The 18,204-nt window shown below is 33.3% G+C and overlaps 1 protein-coding gene across 1 annotated transcript; it reads left to right on the forward strand.

Annotated features, from left to right (window-relative positions):
* Nucleotides 1–219: 219 nt before the first annotated feature.
* LOC135925922 (uncharacterized) lies at nucleotides 220–15,787 on the forward strand. Its single transcript, XM_065461505.1, has 9 exons — nucleotides 220–311; nucleotides 4,010–5,059; nucleotides 8,098–8,198; nucleotides 8,991–10,466; nucleotides 10,955–11,034; nucleotides 11,969–13,648; nucleotides 14,072–14,153; nucleotides 14,699–14,873; nucleotides 15,635–15,787. The coding sequence occupies exons 1-8, from the start codon at nucleotides 290–292 to the stop codon at nucleotides 14,843–14,845; spliced, it is 4,638 nt and encodes a 1,545-aa protein (XP_065317577.1). The 5' UTR covers nucleotides 220–289; the 3' UTR covers nucleotides 14,846–14,873; nucleotides 15,635–15,787.
* Nucleotides 15,788–18,204: the final 2,417 nt, after the last annotated feature.

The following is an 18,204-nucleotide window of genomic DNA, read 5'->3' on the forward strand; positions in this document are numbered from 1 at the left end:
CAACAAAAATGTTTAGAAAGATATCCTCATTTATTTTGAAAATAGCTAAATAAAAATATAAATAACCGTAAATTAAAAATTAACCTTTATAATACACATAAAAAAAACTAAAGAAAGATTTTTTTAAAAAAAAGTATAACAAAATAACATATAAAAAGCAACTGTTTTTTATTATAATTTAAATAAAAAATTCATTCATTAAATAATTTAAATCATATGAAAAAATCCAATAAGAAAAATACAAAAAAATTATAAAAAATCTCTAATTGTTTTTTTACGATAAAATTTAATGCTCAAAATTCTTGGGGAAAGTATGTCACTTTGAGATCTCATTGATAATGAATGATTTAGTTTTGTTAATAAATATGATAATTATATTTTTTAAAAGATTGTGTTTTTTAATATGTCAAAATCAATATTTTTATAAACTTTGGGAGATGACTGTGAGGGATGTGAAGAGGATGTGTGTAACTCAAAACTTTATGCAATAAATAAAGAAATTCAAATTCAAAATAAAATTTATCGGGATTACAAAAATATGTAAACAATTTGTATAATTTTTTTTTTATAAATAATTTGTATTTATTATTGTTCTAACTATAAGAATACTTCATTTCATTGTCGTCAGTCAGAAGGGAGGGACTCAGTGGCGTAGCCAGGATTTTATCATGGGGGGGGGGGGGGTTTCTCCTATTTTTTTTGAACACTTAATTGCTTATATTTTTGAATTTGTTAAAATAGTTTTATATTTTCATATATCAAAATTTTATGGTATTTTATTATATATTTTACATTCCTTTATTTAACCATGTATATATTTTTATTAATTAAAATATTTTCAAAATGTTGATATTTTATACAATACAGATTTTAATATTAAAAATTATAATGTAAAAAAACTCTATTCAATAAAAAGTGATTTTTTATAATTATATAAAATATGTGTAATTCTTATGCCAATAATGGTATTTAAAAAAAATATGATTATCTTATAAATAATACTTTTTTTACAAAAAAAAATTGATTATATATTAAAACTAATAAAATTTTATTGCTATTTTTTGATTTGAATTTAAAAAGAGAGATCTACTTTTCTCTGAGACTTTGCTAATTCATCTAGAATCAAATTTTTTATCTAAAATAATCTCCTTATAAATATTCAATAGGGGTAATCCATTTAAAAGTTTTTCACCGGTTATGTTTCTTAAATAGGTTTTTAGCCTTTTTAAAGTTGAAAAAGACTTTCATTAGTGCAGGTACTAATTGGCAAGGTATTTAAAATAATTAATAATGTTTTGATATTAGGCAGGGAATCTAAAATGCAATTACACATGGAAAGGGCCTGCAGAGCATTTTTTGGTCTCAAAGAATACCCTATTTTGTCAAGATTTTTAAACCAAAATTCGACATCGTAACTTATCATATGAACCTAAATATGAAAAAATAGACAACTTTTATGAAATGCAAAATAATATAAAATTTATTTAATAAATATAAATATAAAAATAATGAAATGTGTTGTGTTTATCTATTATTATTTATAATAAATTTAAAACACAAAAATCAAGCGTTTAATTAAAAAAAAAATTTTTTTTTTCATTTTTCATAGGGGGGGGGGGGATTGAACCCCCATAACCCCCCCATTCCCACGTCACTGGAGGGACTAAAAGAGGGGGTAAGGAGGGGGCGGGTGCAGACCTACCTCCTCACCCCACAACCCTCACCGTTTTGTAATATTTTATAACGAATTTTTAAAGTTTAATAAAGTTTAGAATTTACCCAAATAATTTAAAACATCTCTAAAAACGATCTTTGTTTATCGGAGACCTTCGTGGGCCGAACCTGCCCCCCCGGTTCATATGTCCATATCCTGCCCCATGGACTTGGGGCCCTAATATTTATATTTTTCTAGCCGTGCTCGGGTTTTTGAAGAAAAAAAAATTGATATGGGCCTGCGCGCTTAAAAATTTTTTTCTTCATTTATTTAATAGTTTTCTGACTTAATTCTTCTATTTATAATATATTTCAGTATTGTTAGCGAAATGATATATAATATTGCTTATTTTCGTTGAATATAATAAATTAAAATTTTTCGATTCAACTGATTTAGAAATCGGACTAAATATTAAGCTTCAACAATGTCATAACCAGTAACTATATTAAAAATATTTTTACATTAAATTTTATATTTATTGGTTATTTAATTCTTTAATTCTCATTTTTTTTTTAATACTTAGCTTAACACTTAATATATTTTTATTATAATGAAACCATCTGTTTAACCTAGAAATCAAATCAATTTTTATCTTCACTTGATTAATTTTTTTTTAAAATGATTATAATAAATTTTAATAATGATGTAAGGGATATTATATATAAAATATTTATATAAAATAATTTGTCTTATTTTATTATTACTCATTGTCAAACTAAATTATCGATTGGTGACACAAAACACAAATAAAAAAAATTGAAAATAGCCCCCCCATATATATATATTTGTTTTTAAAATTAAATTCCTTTTAAACGAAGAAAAATTTTTTCTCCAAAAAAAAACACGCTAGGGAGATTAATCTTAAGAGAAAGAAAAAGCCAAATTTTATTACATTTTTTTATTATCTTCTTTTATCGATTATTTGTGTGTTATTTTATCACGAACCGGGGGAAGGACAGTAGTAAAAAAAAAAGAGATATCTTTTTAAAAGTAATTTTCATATTTTTTTTTTATAATTACTACTTACTAAGTGTAAGTGTTGTTAAACTACCCTAACTTTAGTCAACTATAAAACAGAGTAGCCATGTTTTTAAATCAAGAATATTCCAATCGATCTTCAAGTTGAGACTTTAGCCATGTTTTTAAATCAAGAATATTCCAATCGATCTTCAAGTTGAGACTTAAATTGGTGGCTTAATTCCATTTTTTAGAGCCAAAAGTTTAACAAAGCCACGATTGAGAACACTATTACTTACTAAATCTTTTGTTTTCGTTAAATATTTTTTTACTTTTCTAGCATTATCAAACATTTTAAGATTGATCGTATATTCAAGGATAATCACGCAATAACGATTGATTTTAAAAAAATTTCCCAGTTATCTAAGTTTTCTAATGTGAAAGTTAGGTAAACGAGAAAACAACTCTTTTTCTTTCGACAAAAAAAACCAGGGATCCGAACCGTTTACGGTTCTTAAGAGAAGAAATTTATAAAGGTTCTTTTTACTCCTTCGAAAAATAATTTTATCGGTTCGGTTACGGATAACGGTTTATAATGGTTTAACGGTTCGGTTACGGATAACGGTTTATAATAATTTAACGGTTCGTTACGGTTCACTCCGGGTCCCCGCAAACATAATAGGTTGCGTATATTAATTCTGGTATCAACGGACAAAAGGGCGGGAAAAAATGGACATTATGAATTCTAATCGGATTTATCCAAATCCTAATCACGTGATCTCCCCCTCCCTCCTTCTCCCATTCCTCCTCCCCACCCCCCAGATTTTTTAAGATATAAATTCTCTTCCCCCCCCCCCCCCAACGAGGCCAGAATATAAATTTAATATTTTTTAAAATTTGAAAATGAAGTGGAAAAAAAAAATTAAAAACTTTTTTAAAAAATAATAATAAATAAAATAATTAAATAATATTAAATAAATTATTAAAAATATAATATTTATTTTAATTATTTTTTATATATATAATAAATGTTAAAAAAAAAAAATTTTAATTTCACAAAAAAATGTTTCAAATCTAGCGTTTTAACACGTATTCAAAGTATAAAGTCGCCAGCTCTAAATTAGCCAAAAATTAATTTAAATCAAAGCAAAAAACATTTTTTAAATAATTTTATGCTTTAAAAGCTATATATATATAAACTTTTTAAAAAATTGATCAAAAAATATATAATTTTTTTAATTTTTATATTTGATTTAAACGAAATCGATAAATAAAAAAAATTATCTATATTTTATTAAAAAATTTATTTACAAATTTTAAACATTAATTTTATTTTAGATTTATTTAATCTTTATTCAACGATCGAAAAAAAAACACAAAATAAAATTATGATGGATGACAAACAACTAAAAATTTTGACGAATTCCGCGACACTTGACGTGCCCAGATTAAGGGGATCGACCCATTCGGTCCCGTTCCCCTCCGAAAAACGTGGTGGTAGTGACGTGAACGCTACTACATTCGTCAAATCCCGTGTGGCGGCCAATAAAAATCGGGAGGAAGCAGTTATCGATCCGCTAGCTATTAAACGCCCCGATTCCTTGCATCTCCGCGAGCACCGAAAATCCAAATCGAAGCTCGCCACGGTGAACTCTAACCCTAGAATTCTACCCGATAAACAACCGCAAAATGATCGCGCCGATAAAAAAATGAACGCCGTCGACAAAACCACGAAACTCGTCGAGCCTGACGCTTCCATCCGCCACGATTCCAAAGGACCCAATGATCGCGGGACGGGAATTCTCAGAGTTCTCGGAAATTACGAGAAAAAATCGGAACCCAATGCGGCCCTCGTCGATTCCTACAAGGAGCTGCTGATCCGGCTATCCAGAGCCCAGGTAAAAATCGACGAACTTTCCTTGCAGAATAGCGCGAACGAAGAAACCATTCGCAATTGGAGACCCGTGCTGAGAGAAGCCCTCTTGAGTAATAGCGGGGACTCCAGATCGCCGTCCATCAGCTCGCGGCTCTCCTCCTGTTTCGTGGAGGACAGTCTCAGGAATTTGATGATGCCTCACTCTCAAACACCTATGGCCAATGAGATTAGTTATAGGGCTAAAAATGTGGGCGCGGAAAAACCGTTAAATTTGGGCGGTTCTTACGGGTCAGGACCAGAGCTGCAGATTTTGAATGAGCCGCCATCAGATCGGTCCCAAATAACGCGTTGTTTTCCTAATCGCGTTGTCAATTTCGTTAACGTTACTCCCCAGCAAAAATGCGAAGAATATTTGAACAATTCCGACTTCCTCAAATACGCCCAGTCGTCGTTTCAATGCTCCCCTTCCATGGGCGATCCCGCTAAAGCTACGCCACCCTTCCACAAGAAAAGTTAAATTTTTTTTAAAAAGAATAATCAGATTATTCAATTCGAAATCAGAATATGATTATTGTAAAAAAAAAAAATTATAAGGGGTTTTCTAAAGACCCCACATCTATTCGATTTAACGTAAGATCATTCTTCCAAGAAAAAGTCTCACCCGGCTGAGGAATTCATTTTTGAGGATTTTTTTTTAAAATGGAAATTTGGGCTGAAGAGAATTCCAAAAAGGACTATATTTTAGATCCCAAAGATATTTGATCCTATTAAAATTTTGAAAGATGGAATGGTAGGTCTTTAATTTAAACTCAAAGTCAAACATAAAACCTTTTAATTTCATTCAAGTTTAAATTTCAGGCATATTTTTTAGGATTAATATTTATACTTTATGATTAATTTATGGCATCTCTAATATTAGTCATTCTATAACGATTAAAAGACAGCACAGATGTCACTTATAAAATATTAATAAAATATGGTAATTTTTCTATTTATATTATTATTTTTAGTGTGATTTGACAAAAATTTTAAAGCAATTTTTTTTAGGTCTCAGTTAGCGTAGTTAAAACGGCTCGCTTTGAGCCCATCTAAAACGGCTAACTCAAATTCTTGGCCAGATGTAAATATAGCCTAAAGCCGCCTAGAGATTCCTCCTAGAGATTCCGCCAATAGATTCCAAACTATTTTTGTGGGAGCAAAATATTCAGACTTCCGGAATATTTTTCTCTGGATTAACCCTTTTTTTAGCGGTTTGATAATATAACTAGTAATTAGAAAGTATGAGTGAGTGAGTGTGTTTTTAATTATGATTATGTTATTGAACTCCACTTTTAAGGGCTTGATTCCAATTTAAGTGTTATTATAATGACTCCACCACTATACTAGTGACTCTAGTTGTTACGTTACATATGTTTATCCCCTAAATAGGCCTTTGTTCTTGGGCTCCTACTTTTTTTTAAATACCATTTCTCATTAACCAATCAAATGAAAAGCAGTATAATGGCATATCAGGGATAATGTCAGCCCCCCCCCCCAATGTAATATTAGGTCAATACTTAGCATTTTAGATGTCGGGAAGTTAAGGTCTTCTTCTTTTACCATTCAGACCAAATATTGGTTTTTTTTTGGATTTTGATAAATATTTACGAAGTAATCATGATATAAGTTGATATCTTGATAAGGGTTTAACTTACCCCAGCCCTAGCATACCTGGTTATAAATTCTAAATGACATGACAGGACTAAATCCCAACTCAGATCCAGAGAATTCGGCTCTGTTCACCGACCCATTTATACCAATTTATGGAAATTATCTGTCGCTAAACTAATTTTTTGAGGAGTTTTTCGACATTTTATAGTATAAATTCGTGATCTTCGGGCCTAATTTTTTAAGCCCGGCCCGCCCGAAATTTATTTTATACGGGCCGGGTCGAGTTCGGGCCGGGTTCGGGCCGGGTTTACTTTTGCAGATCTCTAGCATAAATAAATATTTAATATTATCAAATTTTTCTACATTTTCATTCCTTTATTTCATCGGGGAATAATTTTTAATTCAAAAAGTCATTTTATAGCTGAAATTATTGATTTATTTTTATTTTTTCCTTCTTGTTTTCGAAAAGGCAATATGAAAATTATAAGAAAATATACATATTTTAGTTGGTTTTTTGGCATAGGATATTAAAAGTATATCTAATAATAATATTAAAAATAAAGTATTTTTTGTAAAAAAATAACCAGATAATTCTTTTAATCTTGTATTTATACAAACGAAACGAAAATATTTTTTTTCCTTTTTTTTGTCTATTCTATTTTTTGTCTTTTCTTGTTATTCTTTTCTTAACTTTTCATTTTTTAAAAAAAAAACATTTTCTTCTCTTCTCTTCTCTTCTCTTCTCTTCTCTTCTCTTCTCTTCTCTTCTCTTCTCTTCTCTTCTCTTCTCTTCTCTTCTCTTCTCTTCTCTTCTTCTTCTCTTCTCTTCTCTTCTCTTCTCTTCTCTTCTCTTCTCTTCTCTTCTCTTCTCTTCTCTTCTCTTCTCTTCTCTTCTCTTCTCTTCTCTTCTCTTTTTCTCTTTCTCTTTCTCTTCTCTTTAAATTATATCTTAAAAAGATATTTACAAATAAAAAATTTTTAAAAAAAAAATTAGGCTGTGTTTTAAATTTTTTTAAATTAAAAAAAGTATATATAAATTTTTCGTTGTAATTTTTTGGAGTTCGTTGTATTTTTAAAAATAAGAATTTATGATAAAAATTTAGTTAATTTTTTTTCTTAAAAAAATAATTTCACATTCATTTTTAGCTTCCTTCCCCATATAATTACAATTATGAATAAATTTGTGTTAAATTATATGTGTATATATAATCATAAAAATATATGCTCAAGAAGAAATTTAATACTCTCATCTCGTTAGTATAACCATTTCCCCAAAATGTTGAAGCGTTTTTAACTTTAAAAAACGCTTTTAAAAACTGCGTTTGGATTTCAAAATTTTTAATGCCTATTATAACACCCATGAATATTTTAAGTACGATTTTTGCGTCAGGATTTTCTGTTATAAAAATTACCGTGACCTCAGTGCAATAATTTAATGAGTTGGATTGAGGATTTTTATTAATATTATTTTTTTTGAAACTCGAAAGGCGGAAATCGTAAGCGTAATACGGTATTATCGTGCCCCGAAAGCTGTTGGGCCGGGCTAGAAGATTTGCAGGGCCAGCTGGACAAATTGGGCAACAAATAATTTTGCGCCACAAATGTATATATAATCACGCTTAAGGTTTTAAGCGTATCAATTCAGGCCGTAATTGACCTCTCCCCCAAAACCAATGACGATATCATTTCTTAGTCCTAACAAATTAAAATTAGTAAACCCCCCCTCCAACTCGAATTTTATTTGAATGACGATATCTTGACAATATCCTAACCCCCCGCTTTAATTTAGCTGACGGTTTTGCGTCATAACCCCCCCCCCCTTTTGTAGTAAGAGCGGTTTGTTATCGACCAGCCATTTCGATTCGTAATAAAAAATAATAATTTCTTTTTCTTTTTTTAGGTTGGAGCGTCGAATTAGTCAACGATAAATTTAGCGGCGATTTTTCGGACGATGACGTCATCGTTCCCTTTATTCTCAACGTCAAAGTTCTGGAAGACAGAGTTTTCATTTTTTTTTTATATTTTTTTTAAAAAATTTATTTTACTATTTTCCTATTGGTCCTTTCCCATCCTCCCCGCCAAATCGAATTTTTTTAAAAACATTTCGACACCTAGGTGAAGTTTCGAAATTATGAAATCAGCTGTGTTTGGGCCGAGCTATTATTATATATTCTGTACTTTCTGTTATTTCTATATATATATCAAAGACCGCAGGCCCGGACCAAAGCCCGACCCGGTCCTTATTTTAATTTTTCCGGGCCGGGCCGAGCCTTATAAATGGTACCTATGCAGGTCTCTGATATATATAGTGTATTTTAACTTGTGTCTAAAACCGTTATTTAATTTTCCAGTCTTCACCTTTCGTTATTAATCTATTCCTGGTGGAACTAAATCAAATTAACTTAGGAAAGATGATGGCTGAGTTTTGTTTAAACGGCTCTATTTGAGCCATTAGGAACGAACTCAATAATCTTATCCAGAGAAATATTACGCGAGCCCGAAGAATTTTTGGCATAGATTGGCTCAATGGGTTTGGGACATCTATTAGCCAAATCTAAGAGGTCTGTGCTATAAATTTTAAAGCTAAAATACTCTAATCTAGCCGTTTAACAGCATTTAGTTGCCTAGAGCTAGGTAAAAGCCAAAAACGCTGGAAGTAGCATAAAAAAAGAGGAATTAAGCGCAGTTCTACGTTTTCTTAAGGTCCATAGGAATTATTTCTGTAAGGAGTAGGGTTAGGGTTGAAGGTTCTTAGAATTTCTTTTTTTTTTATATCTAAAATATTTATTTTAGCTGGACCAACTGCAGAACGAATTTAAGGTAGACGATTTTCTGAGCTGTAACGCTGGAAAGGATCAAAAGCTTTCGAAAAATTTATCCCACTTTATGCGGGAATGGAACGCGCTGAAGGAAGACTGGAGCGATTTCCGGGACAAGGCGTACGGGTGCATATTCTGGAAACGGTTGGAAGGCTTCGACGATTATAAGGAGGAATCCATTTTCGATCAGACCCCGTCATCCTTTCCCTCGCTCCCCGGTGAATATTCTAGCAGCGACGAAGAGGCGCCACCCAGTTTAGAAGATGACTACAAAGGACCCAATATTAATACCGACTCCGGATTTCAAGAAGGGTCCAAGTGCCTCAATCGCTTGAGCGGGTATTTTAGTAACGGCGGTAGCGTTACTGGTGACAGTTGCAATAGGCTGAGCGGCTCGACGGGGAATGAACAGTCTCATCTTTTGAGGCTGCTTTGCGCCCGATTTCTGAGAAGCGAAATGAGCAGGATGGAAAATAAGATGGCGAAGGTGGAATCCACTCTTCGATGCATCCTTGGATCTTCCGTTCTCTCCGATAAAGTAGGTGAGGTTATTATTCAGTCCACGAGGAGTGCCGATAATGCGGAGAACAATAAAATTTCTTTGGCTAAGGCAAATGTATCCTCCTTGAACATTATCTTGGAGGAACCCAATAGGACAGGAAACTCCAATATTATAAATAATGAAAGCAACAATAACAATCCCTCCGTATCAACCACCATTTTTGATAAGTGTGCGCCCGTCGCATCTACCCCAAATAAACAGATGTTATCGACAAACTCGCCATTTAAAATGGCTAAACGTCATAACTTTGAAGTAAATTCCAGTTCAATTAGTCAACTCAATCAAAGCAACGTGAAGCTGAACACCCGTGGACTCTATAAAGAGTTTCCGGAAGACGAGAACACTAACGTCGGCGATTGCATGACCGACTCTTACGACTCTCAAACATCCTCTTTAATAACCGTGGTTGAAAATCCGTCTAACGCTGAATACCCGCTGGGCCTCGATATGGATCCTTCGGTGGTCGAAGAAAGTATTAGCTACCAAAATTACGGTTCATTGTTAATAAATGATAGAATCGCTAACCTACCCCTGTTAGATAAAACATCCGATTACCAATCATCTACGTTAAGGAAAAGTTCCTGTCTCAAGATGTCTCGGGATAGCATCGGACCCCTAAAATGTTCGCTCTCTAATACCAGCGTCGTTTTTGATGGTAATCATCCCTGCAAATGCGACGACATAATTGCCACTCATACGGTCCACGATAATGTCCAGAAATATAGTTCAACCTTTTCGAGCCTCAATTTAAAATGCCATACCGATTACTCGCCGCCTTTCGAAGCTAAAACTATTCACAAACTTTTAGCCGGAAGTCCTCTTAGCCCCCTCAGTCGTCCGAGCCCTTGGTTCACCGTACAATCTCAGTCAAGCGTAAATCCGCTAACGGTAATATATACACTTAATAATACTTAAACCTATCTTCCTATTTTTAAAATTCTCTAAAAATTATTGGGATCGATATTTTAATAGTATATTTATTATGGCTAATAAATTGTATTTGTAATACTCTTCTTTTTTTTGATTCAACCAGCGGCTTCTACGAGTCTTTTATAAGTAGCCGATTCCAAACCTTAATCATTTGCTCCTAATCTAACTGAAATTACACTAACCCCACCTAAACCTCAAATGATTATTTATTGATACGAGATTAAGATATCATAGTATATCTATTTTATTAATTCATTCAAAAATTTTTTTTAACCTCCCTGATAATTTTATCGACATCGGTCATGCGTTTTACTCTCCTACCCCCCCCCCCCACGCCACTCCATGGATTTTTTCTGACGATCGCTGCTACCCGCCGTGAAAGAAGCCGCTAAAATAAACAATACGTTTATTTATATTTTTTTTTGCATTTTATTATAAAATACAAGTCTACGCAAGCGTTGGACCTAAAATACGCGGCGACCAATACGCCACTCAACACTCGTTCTAGCCAATCCTCGAGAAATGAGTAAATATCGTATATTTATATATTTTAAACTAACTAATAAAAAGTTATAAAATTTAATAATGTATCGTTAGTTTAAATCTTTGCGGAAGATAAATATGGTTGAGATAAAGTCCTATTGGGTAGTTTCTCCAAATATGATGTTCCAGGAGGATGTATTAGCCTTAGCCTAGAGAGTCAGGAATCACTCCTTGTGGATTGCATTGCCCTATAATAACTAAAATAATATTAATTCCTTCCCCCATACCTAATGTTTTTGAGAGGAAATCAAGGGATCATGTGTCTCTCCATTTTTTCTTACATTAGATTTTCACAATATCTATTACTTATTATCAGTAGAACCATAAACACATACATAAAGTATGAGGGTTTCTATTCTGCTTCTTCTTCTTCTTTTCTGTTCAATGGCGATTTCCAGGTTTTGGCCGTTTTCCCTCTGATTTAATTTGTTAGGAAATTTTTTACCAAGGTTTTTATAATCGGATGTCCTTTCCTGACATCAACCCCTTCAGGTCCGTCAGACCCAGACCACAGGGAACCTTTTAGACCTCTTATTAGCAGCCCAATGACGCTGCCACTCACCCACCACGATGAGGTTGAAAGGATAATTATTTTTTTTTAATAATGGGCATATTACTATGGCTATTTATTTATGGAGATAGGTTATCGTAAAGCACTGACAATATGTTCCAATAGGCTATTCCAATGTTATATTGTTTTTTTTTAAAAAATCAAAATTCTGATATTGACAGTCTGTCACAGCTGTGCAATAGGTATTGTAGGTTCTGATGATATCGGAATAATTATAATCTGATGGGCGTTTTAGGACTTTATCTATTTTCATCATTTTCGCAGAAGTGGAAGATTTAACTTAAGGCGCAAAAATTAAATTAAACAATTTGGTTTAATTAATATTTTATTTTTTTAAAAAAATTAGGGATTCAACGTCAAGAACTCACTCACTCTCCTTTTCCGGAAATCAATGGCGGGACAATATGGATCATAAAAAATCATCGTGGTTATACGGCACCGATGATCAAACAAAAAAATCTCCCGCTAGAACCCGAACCATATGTTCCGTCACTCATATCCCATTTAGGAGTTCGGAATTGAGTAAAGTGAAACCCTTAAAATTTTGCGGAAAGGATAATTACGAGGGAGTCAAACATTTTTACGAAACCGCTAAAGAGGCGACACCCTACGCCCGGAGAGTGAAGCCAATCGCTCAATCGGACATTAAATTATCCTTGGAATCTTTCACGCAGAACTTGGTAAAATCGCCTCCGCACCCCTCTTCAATGTGTAAATGTCCCCTTAATTCGAATACCGATAATTCCGTAGACATACATGAGAAGCCGCCTAGTCAAATTGTCGTCGATCGTAACGATAAATGTCATTATTGCGCTATTCGCGCGCCACCCAGACTAAATTCACATTACGCTACTAACGTTGGCGGAAAGAGAATAAACCCCATTTGCATCAGTAAAAGTTTAACGGAAAGTTTCAATCCTGTCGGGAGCGAGCAAATATGCGAAAAACATTATAACCGACCTCATTCTTCGTTTCACCCTATCAGGTGCGGGGGTTGTTCGAATACGCCTTGCCGAATCTGCCATCGCGATGGCGAAATGAGGCAACCGCGTATCCCCACAGTTCTAAACGAATCGTATGGGTGCCATTTGAAAGGCGATTATCTGCCTACTACGAGACATTCTTCTTACTTACTCAAATTTCCTTGCTGTAGTCAAAGTCTGATACATCCCGCCCATAATAATGACATTCACCACAATTTCTATCCCGAGAGTATATGCCAAAAGTGTTGCCCGGATCGGGATGGCATGGTATGCCTCGATGATATAATGATACCTTCAACCCTGTACACCTCCCTGTGGCGGTACATTTATCAACATCATCAAAACTTAATGGATAAAAAATGGCACAAAAGTGGTAAGTACTCGAGTCAGATATTGGCCTCAAACCTTCTCCTTCTCAAGTCTCTGGTTAAAAACGTCAAAACGTCGATCAAATGCAAAAGGAGTTGCAACAAATACAACGTAATCAATGGTAAGCCGTGCGGCCGAACCAAAGAAGACCTCTACGACGCGTTTAAATATGTACCCTTTTATGATGCAATGGACAAGAGCGCCATGAAAAAATGCCATTCAGATTTGGCGCTCATGGTTCGCGGCGGTGACGCAAATGATAGATTATTGATAAATTACGAAGACGACTACGACAAGGTACCCTGGGACAATGAAATTCATAAACTGAAGCATCATAACGGGAAGAACTATTGCGATAGGCACACCGACACGCGTAAAGAGGATTGCGTAAATGTTTGCAAACACGCGAACGCCACAAGACCCATTCGTGAAAGGTGTCAATCTAATATGCACGAATCGAATGGTGGTCACAAGAGCATAAAAACGAAGATCCTCACAAATACGAATGCCAATGAAGATTCCAGAATTATTCCAAAAGGAAACGCGACTCCACGTGACGGGAATAGTCGTGATATAAAGAAAGGCATACTAGCCGCCGCCACCTCACAACGGTATATTGATGATAGGCCCAATAGCGACGACACGAAAAAGATCAAAATTTGGACAATTAAAAAGTTTTATTGAACTTTGATATTTGAGTTAAAGTATAGTAGATTAATCTAATATTAATGATCATTTTAATTAATGACCAATCATATTCCGTTCCCAAACTATCTAAATCAAGTAACGTTTCTAAGAAAATCAAAATAAATGGGTATTACATTATAATATAATTACCTAGCTAATGCGACTTAAAAGCTCCCTAAACCCGAATTCACAGTAAGTGCGAATTCGTGGCTATCTTCATAGCGAATTCTAACAAACTGTTAATTCAGGGCAAGTCTTTGGATCCAGATTTCTTCGAAAAATTGGGAACATTTACCTTACTCATTTTCCCGTTTTATTTTTTTTTTCGAAAAAAATATGGCGGACCCTAGCACCACGTGACAATATAGATTGACATTTTAACCTGTTTTTTTGAAAAAAAAACAAAAAAGCAAAACTCTTTCGTCTACGAAAACGACGAATTTAACCGACAAAAAAATTTCGAAAAAGCGACACGACAAAATCAAAGCTGACGTAAAAAAAAAATTAAAATAAATTACTTTCTTTTATAATTATTCTGGGCTCATTCATTCATTCATATTCATTTATTATATTATATTTATTAAATAATATTTTTGATTTCGAACCTATAATTATAAAGAACCACGTCAAGATAAAGCTTGAAAAAAAAGCAAACATTTTTCAGTAAGTAATTATTCTTAAAATTGTTGAGAACTTTTATTAGAACCGTTAGTGGCGTTTACCTTAGTATTTTTGAGGGGGTATCCAAGGATGGAAGTTTATAAATGTCGGAAAAGAGTTTAAAGCCATAAATTTTGATTAGATCTCCTCTCCCTAGTGTTGTTAGATTTTTATAAACGGCTAGCTCAGTGTTTCATCCAGAAAAATATCACTCAACCCTGAAGATTTTGCTCATAGAAGGAACAAAGGTCCAGACATATATTAACTAAAATTGAGTTAAACCGTTTAACAACACTGTATTAATGCGCCTCTCTAACACCCCCCTTTATTGACAACATTAGTGTATTAATTAATTACTCTTATTTTATATTTTAAAGGATGACTGCACCTCAAAGCAGCAAATACTCTCCTCCGATGGTCCAAGAGCTAAAGAAGCCAAAGCGCTCATGGCCGATTTCAAAAATATCGTTAATAACTTCTTTCACAAAATTTCTAGCAGACACGATCGCAACAAAACGGATTGAAAGGAAAATAAATATGATCGAAATTATGGTATTTTATTTGATTGGCATTTAAATGAGTGACGTAGGGCTGACCCATTCGATTTATTTATTTTTTTCGAAAAAAAAAATTACGCTTACCGTCGAAATCAGCCATTTGAAAAGGCATTTTTAGACGGAAATGTCTAGAAACGACTTTTAATGGCGGCTATTACCAGTAGCGTCACTAGATGGGAAGGGGGGTTGGCACAGGGGGTTCTAGATTTTTGAAAAATTAAATGAGTTCCTTAGGAATTTTTTAAAAAATTAAAAATGTAAGCTAAATAGTTTAAAAAATGGATAACTAAAAAAAAAGAGGTCTTTAGGATCTACCTTCGTCAGCAGATTTAGAAATTTCTTAAGCATCCACTTCTCTTTTAGAGTGATATGTTTTTTCTATTTTTAGTTCTTTTTGTCTTGGGATTCTACCTCCGTCAGCAGATTTAGTAATTTCTTAAGCATCCACTTCTCTTCTATGTTCCTGCCATTTTTAGTTCTTTTTGTCTTGGTATTCTACCTCCGTCAGCAGATTTAGCAATTTCTTAAGCATCCACTTCTCTTCTAGGGTGATTTTCTTCCATTTTCAGTGTTTTTTTATGTTTTTACTTTCATATAATTTTTAATGTATTCATTATTTGTTAAAAAAAAAATAAAAAAAATTTATTTTGATATCGTTTTATAAATTTTATTTTTATTTTTAAAAAATATTTTTAAAAAAAAATTCAGAAAATTAAAAAAATAATCTTTGAGAATCTTTCCCCCGATTTTGTAAAGATTCTAGTGACGTCACTGCCTGCTACAGCCAATGATATTTGACTATAGCTGACACTTTAATATACGTTCACTTTCAATAAAGGAATGGGTCGTCAGTCTAGCTTCATTCCATTAAATATTTCCTTTAAAAAAATATATTGTTTTTTTTTTAATTTTATTTATTTTAAATCTTAGCTTCAAACGAGAAAAGAAAAGAGAGAATATTAGTAGAATGTTGAAGCAAAACCTATCATATTATAGATTCTAGTGTTTGTTAAACGGCTGACTCAATATTTTATCCAGAAAAAATATTGTCTTGATCCCTTCTATTAACCAAATCTTCAGGCTTGCGTGATATTTTTTCTGGATGAAATGTTGAGTTAGAGCCCTTTGTCAACACTGTAATACAGATGATCTTCCAACAAAAAAAACCAATGATTCTTCCGTTTAATAAAATATTTTGCATATTTTTCTACGTCTATTATTATATACAAGAATTTCTACTTATATATTTTTGTTCATTATAATTGTATCAAATTATTATATTTTAGTAGGGTTATATTTTATATAATTTTAATAAAAAAAATAAATTATTTTATTAGGTTTTAAATGTAATTTTTGAATATGATTTATAATTAATATAAATAATATATATATTAGATATTTATAAAAAAAAATAAATTATATATTTTAGGAATTAGTTTTATATATAGTTGTTAGTTTGCGTTATCCCTTATAAAAAAAAATTATTGATTATTATTACTACATTACCGGTTAGCAGACTCGCTAACGATACTTTTAAAAGATAATATCCGTCGATTTAACAATATTTAACATTTCAGATGGTAATACCCGAACCCGGGTTCGGCCGGGCAAAACTTTATAAAAAAATTTCGGGTCGGATTTTGAAAATTAGGCCCGATACCCATCACTAATTCATATAGGATTAACAAACAAACAATAAATCTAAAAAAATAAAGATATACCTTACAGCGCACGCGCGCCGAAAGGCTAATAGTAATGTCGTTAAACTCCGCCCCCCCCCCCGGATTTGGGGCCGAACATTTAAGCCCCGGTCCCGTACAACTTATTTCTTTTCTTTACGTTTTTCTCCACTTGTTTCTTTTGTTTTCCCATCTTCCTTTATTTTGTTACGAAATTGATATATCATACCTTATTTTTATATTGCGTTTGAAACTGGTTCTCACCAGTTTCATGAATGATTGTATCGCGATTAAATAACAACTTCTTTCTTTTTTTCCTCTCTTTGTTTTGAAAAATTATGAAGGTTGAAAAAAAAGGAACCTTTTTAGCGGATTAATTCGTTTCTTTCGTTTTGTAAAATTTATATTTTTTGTAACTTCCATTGTATTTTGTGGAATAAACTTTGAAAATATCATTTTAACTAACGTTGTCCAAGTGATTCCATGACAAAATCGATAAAACCCGCCCCCCCTGGATTCCGTCATCGACCATCCAGGACCCCCGATCACGGACTGTATTTTCCCCATTCAGACTGGGGGACCCATCGGTCCAAACATATCAATAATATTTTTATAATTCTGTAGATTTGGCGCATAGATTGCGGATAAGCTGGCGCAGTTGGGCGGATATTGTCCGTTAACCGGTCACCATACTGGCCAGACTGTCATGGGGATTGGTTCCGATGTAAAAGGTGTTACCGAGCTTGCCCGTCTCTTATATGGGGATTTGTTCCGATGTAAAAGGTGTTACCGAGCTTGCCCGTCTCTTATATGGGGATTGGTTCCGATGTAAAAGGTGTTACCGAGCTTGCCCGGAACCGAGCCCCGAGATATGATTAAGCCTGGAGGGATTTGTTTTTTTGCCATATCTCGAGGCTCTCATAATATCATTTTGGCTAAGATCTTGATCACACCGCCATTTATATTTGTTCCCAAATTTTATAGGGTAGTTATTTCCTACATTAATCTGGAATATACATATAAGTTCAAATCATATTATTCCATAGCTGATCCAAAATTTCCTTTTTTAAGAAAAATAAACTTTAATGTAATTGGCGAAAAAAATGGACGTTTGTGTAATGGGGGGGGGGGGGGAGGCGGGATAATAGGAATATAAAAAGAGAATTGTTTGAGATCATTATATATATATTTTTTTCTAAATCTCTTGGGGTTTTGGGCTTGGGTTTGCGCATTAAACCCAGACCTCTTCTCTTCTCTTCTCTTCTCTTCTCTTCTTTCTCTTCTCTTCTCTTCTCTTCTCTTCTCTTCTCTTCTCTTCTCTTCTCTTCTCTTCTCTTCTCTTCTTCTTCTCTAAGAAAGAAAGAAAGAAAGAAAGAAAGAACCTTCCTTCTTGTATAGTCTCATATTACTAATTTGCCGAGGGCACAAGCCACAAGTTTTCATACCTACGAGATTCATAATTAATCTAGGTGTGGATAAGTTGGTGGGGCTCGAATCAATAACACATGATTTCTTTTTAAGGCACAAAACTTGAAATGTATATTTAAAAAAAGAAGAAGTAAACCCGAGGTGTAAGATCATCATAGCTAAAATTTCCGCCAGGAATAGGGAAGCCACCGGTGAAAAAAACGCATTTCGACCCCCTTT

Source organism: Gordionus sp. m RMFG-2023, chromosome 3 (assembly GCF_954871325.1).
Source record: "Gordionus sp. m RMFG-2023 chromosome 3, tfGorSpeb1-WG-v2, whole genome shotgun sequence".
NCBI classification, from domain to species: domain Eukaryota; kingdom Metazoa; phylum Nematomorpha; class Gordioida; order Chordodea; family Parachordodidae; genus Gordionus; species Gordionus sp. m RMFG-2023.

Excerpts from the sequence above, each read along its gene's own strand:
- LOC135925922 (XM_065461505.1), top strand. The coding sequence starts at position 290 with ATGCTCAAAATTCTTGGGGAAA. Across the intron at positions 13,649-14,071 it reads AAAATTTGGACAATTAAAAA|CAAAACTCTTTCGTCTACGA; the intron begins GTTTTATTGAAC and ends AAAACAAAAAAG. Across the intron at positions 14,154-14,698 it reads ACGACAAAATCAAAGCTGAC|GATGACTGCACCTCAAAGCA; the intron begins GTAAAAAAAAAA and ends TATATTTTAAAG.